The sequence below is a fragment of the Pseudophryne corroboree genome, chromosome 4, assembly GCF_028390025.1.
Source record: "Pseudophryne corroboree isolate aPseCor3 chromosome 4, aPseCor3.hap2, whole genome shotgun sequence".
NCBI classification, from domain to species: Eukaryota; Metazoa; Chordata; class Amphibia; order Anura; family Myobatrachidae; genus Pseudophryne; species Pseudophryne corroboree.
This window is the reverse complement of record NC_086447.1, coordinates 882343022-882346904: the sequence shown is the minus strand read 5'-3', so window position 1 is coordinate 882346904 and position 3883 is coordinate 882343022. Positions and strand designations below refer to the sequence as shown.

Sequence of the window (3883 nt, the reverse complement as noted above, 5' to 3'; positions counted from 1 at the left end):
AGAGTCACACCCACAGCAAGCTCTCACATGTGCAGAGTCACAGCCACAGCAAGCTCTCACACGTGCAGAGTCACACCCACAGCAAGCTCTCACACGTGCAGAGTCACACCTACAGCAAGCTCTCACACATGCAGTCACACCCACAGTAAGCTCCCACACATGCAGAGTCACACCCACAGCAAGCTCTCACACGTGCAGAGTCACACCCACAGCAAGCTCTCACACGTGCAGAGTCACACCCACAGCAAGCTCTCACACGTGCAGAGTCACACTCACAGCAAGCTCTCACACGTGCAGAGTCACACCCACAGCAAGATCTGACACATGCAGAGTCACACCCACAGCAAGCTCTCACACATGCAGTCACACCCACAGCAAGCTCTCACACATGCAGAGTCACACCCACAGCAAGCTCCCACACATGCAGAGTCACATCCACAGCAAGCTCTCAGACGTGCAGAGTCACACCCACAGCAAGCTCTCACACACACAGAGTCACACCCACAGCAAGCTCTCACACGTGCAGAGTCACACCCACAGCAAGCTCTCACACGTGCAGAGTCACACTCACAGCAAGCTCTGACACATGCAGAGTCACACCCACAGCAAGCTCTCACACGTGCAGAGTCACACCCACAGCAAGCTCTCACACATACAGATTCACACCCCCAGCAAGCTCTCACACGTGCAGAGTCACACCCACAGCAAGCTCTCACACGTGCAGAGTCACACTCACAGCAATCTCTCACACGTGCAGAGTCACACTCACAGCAAGATCTGACACATGCAGAGTCACACCCACAGCAAGCTCTCACACATGCAGTCACACCCACAGCAAGCTCTCACACATGCAGAGTCACACCCACAGCAAGCTCCCACACATGCAGAGTCACATCCACAGCAAGCTCTCACACGTGCAGAGTCACACCCACAGCAAGCTCTCACACACACAGAGTCACACCCACAGCAAGCTCTCACACGTGCAGAGTCACACCCACAGCAAGCTCTCACACGTGCAGTCACACCCACAGCAAGCTCTCACACATACAGAGTCACACCCACAGCAAGCTCTCACACATACAGAGTCACACCCACAGCAAGCTCTCACACGTGCAGAGTCACACCCACAGCAAGCTCTCACACGTGCAGAGTCACACTCACAGCAAGCTCTCACACATGAAGAGTCACACCCACGGCAAGCTCTCACACGTGCAGTCACACCCACAGCAAGCTCTCACGCGTTCAGAGTCAAACCCACAGCAAGCTCTCACACGTGCAGAGTCACTCTCACAGCAAGCTCTGACACATGCAGAGTCACACCCACAGCAAGCTCTCACACGTGCAGAGTCACCCTCACAGCAAGCTCTGACACATGCAGAGTCACACCCACAGCAAGCTCTCACACATGCAGAGTCACATGCACAAGCAGAGAGGGATTCAATGGAACTACTGGCATATAGACCTATGGGGACTGCTCTGGAGACTAGAGGGAAATTGTGGTAGAGGAAGCTTAATAATGACACTGAGATTAGAGTGAGTCCCAGTATTGGATTATTGGGGGTCATTCCGAGCCGTTCGCTCGCTGTGTTTTCACGCAGCAGAGCAAACGGGTCCCTGCTGCGCATGCGCCGGCGCCTTTGTGCACCTGCGCATGCGGGATAGCCGACGGCCGTAGCAGGGCAGCGATCGCCTCTGCCTGATTGACAGGCAGAGGCGATCGATAGGCGGAAGGGGGTGAAACGGTGGCGTTTGGCCGCCATTTTGTAGGCGCGGTCTGGCGAACGCAGGGGGAGGGCCGCAGTGGCTGCGTGACGTCATACGCAGCCACTGCGGGCCAGGGAGTGAGGAGTAGCTCCCGGCCAGCACGCTAAAGCTGCGCTGGCGGGAGTTACTCCTGAAGTGCAAAGGCATCGCCGCTGTGGGATGCCTTTGCACTTCTGCGAGGGGGGCCGGACTGACATGCGGGGCGGACTAGCCCCGTGCTGGGCGTCCCCCCGCATGTCAGGAAAGTTGATCGTAGCTGTGCAAAATTTTGCACAGCTACGATCAACTCGGAATGACCCCCATTGTGATGACGGATTTTGTATGTAATATTCCACATTCCACCTACATACATGGGTCTGCAACCTGCGGCTCTCCAGCTGCTGTGGAACTACACATCCCAGCATGCCCTGCCTCAATTTTAGCATGCCTTAAAAGCGAAACTGTGGTCCTTAGGTCGACCTTACTAAGGTCGACCACTATTGGTTGTCATGCATTAGGTCGACACCTACAAAAGTTCAACATGAGCATTAGGACGACATGGCAAAAGTTGACACATGAAAAGGTCGACATGAGTTTTTTTTTAAAAACTAAATTCATTTTTTTGAACTTTTTCATACTTTACGATCCACGTGAACTACGATTGGGAATAGTAACCTGTTCCAAGCGCAGTGGTAGTGGAGCGCGGCACCTTGCCCGAAGCTCACTCGCCATGCGAGGGGACATGGTGCACTTTATGTTAACCAATAGTAGTCGACCTAATGAGTGTCGACCTAAATAGGGTCGACTCAACAAACCCATTCCCATTCTGTATGCTGTACTCTGAGGAAGTAGCACTATGGTTAATACATCAGTGAGGAGATTTTGGGGGTCATTCCGAGTTGATCGCACACTGACGTTTTCACTGCGCTGCGATCAGGTCTCTACTGCACATGCGTATGCACCGTAATGCGCATGTGCGTCGTACAGGGACAATGCAGATCGTTGCCAAGCTATAGATTTAACGAAGAATCCATATGCACAGCCGACTGCAAGAAGATTGACAGGAAGAGGGCGTTTATGGATGGCAACTGACCGTTTTCTAGGAGTGGTAGGGAAAACGCCGGTGTGTCCGGGCATTTGGAGGGAGGGTGTGTGACGTCAATTCCGGCACCAAAAAGACTGAAGTGATCGCAAGGGCTGAGTAAGTTCAGACCTACTCTGTAACTGTACAAAATGTTTTTGTACCGCTCGGCTGCACAGGCGTTCGAACACTTGCAAAGCGAAAATACACTCCCCCGTGGGCGGCGACTATGCGTTTGCACGGCAGCTAGAAACAGCTAGCGAGCGATCAACTCGGAATGACCCCCTTTATCTGTAATTAATACAATTAAAAAAATTACAGTCACACGCACACACACACACACATATATATGTATGTATATATATTCTTTGCCAGTGCTAACAAAACGGTGAATGTATAACTACTGTATGTACATAACGTCACATTTGGTTGCAGTTTTCTTGGAGTGTTATTATTGTTACATGTAAATTGTGAGTATGGCACTGTATTTCCTAAGTAAACCTGGGAATGTAGAAAGGTTAAATACCCAGACTCATTGTAAACATTATCTCAGCCCTATTACAGCTGTAACAGGAGGAAAATCTATTATTCCACCATTTAATTTTCTTTACATTTACGAATCATTTAGTTGGAACACATTGCTGGGCTGTTGACTAAAACTGTCCTGGAGGACCAGCTATAAAAGTAATTTATTCTCCGACAGCTCGTGGAGATGAAGGAGGAGGATGGGACAGTGCGGAGCTCAGCAGCTTCCTTACCCGACTCCTGGCACTCTGTGTACCATATACCTTGTATTTACAGGGCGGATTAAGAGGAGGGGCGCTATAGCACAGCCAGTGCATCTTAGTGCGCAGCGGGCGTGTGGAATTAAACGCCTGATGTCGGCTTCTCTGAGCCGCTGCATTGGGTCAACTGTGTGACCCCTGGACATCTGAATAACCCTCATGCTTGCCCGAGGACACAACCACTAGCTTCAGCGCCCCCCAAAAATGGGGCCGTCACGCCCCAATTTTCTGCAACGCTGCTTGTTGTCGCCCCAAAATGCCAGCAGAGTGTCAT

General features: G+C 51.6%; 1 protein-coding gene across 1 annotated transcript; it reads left to right on the top strand.

Annotated features, from left to right (window-relative positions):
- Positions 1-324: 324 nt before the first annotated feature.
- On the top strand, positions 325-1503 carry LOC134911018 (LIM domain-containing protein A-like). Its single transcript, XM_063919411.1, has one exon. It carries the CDS (start codon positions 325-327, stop codon positions 1501-1503), a length of 1179 nt encoding a protein of 392 aa, XP_063775481.1.
- Positions 1504-3883: the final 2380 nt, after the last annotated feature.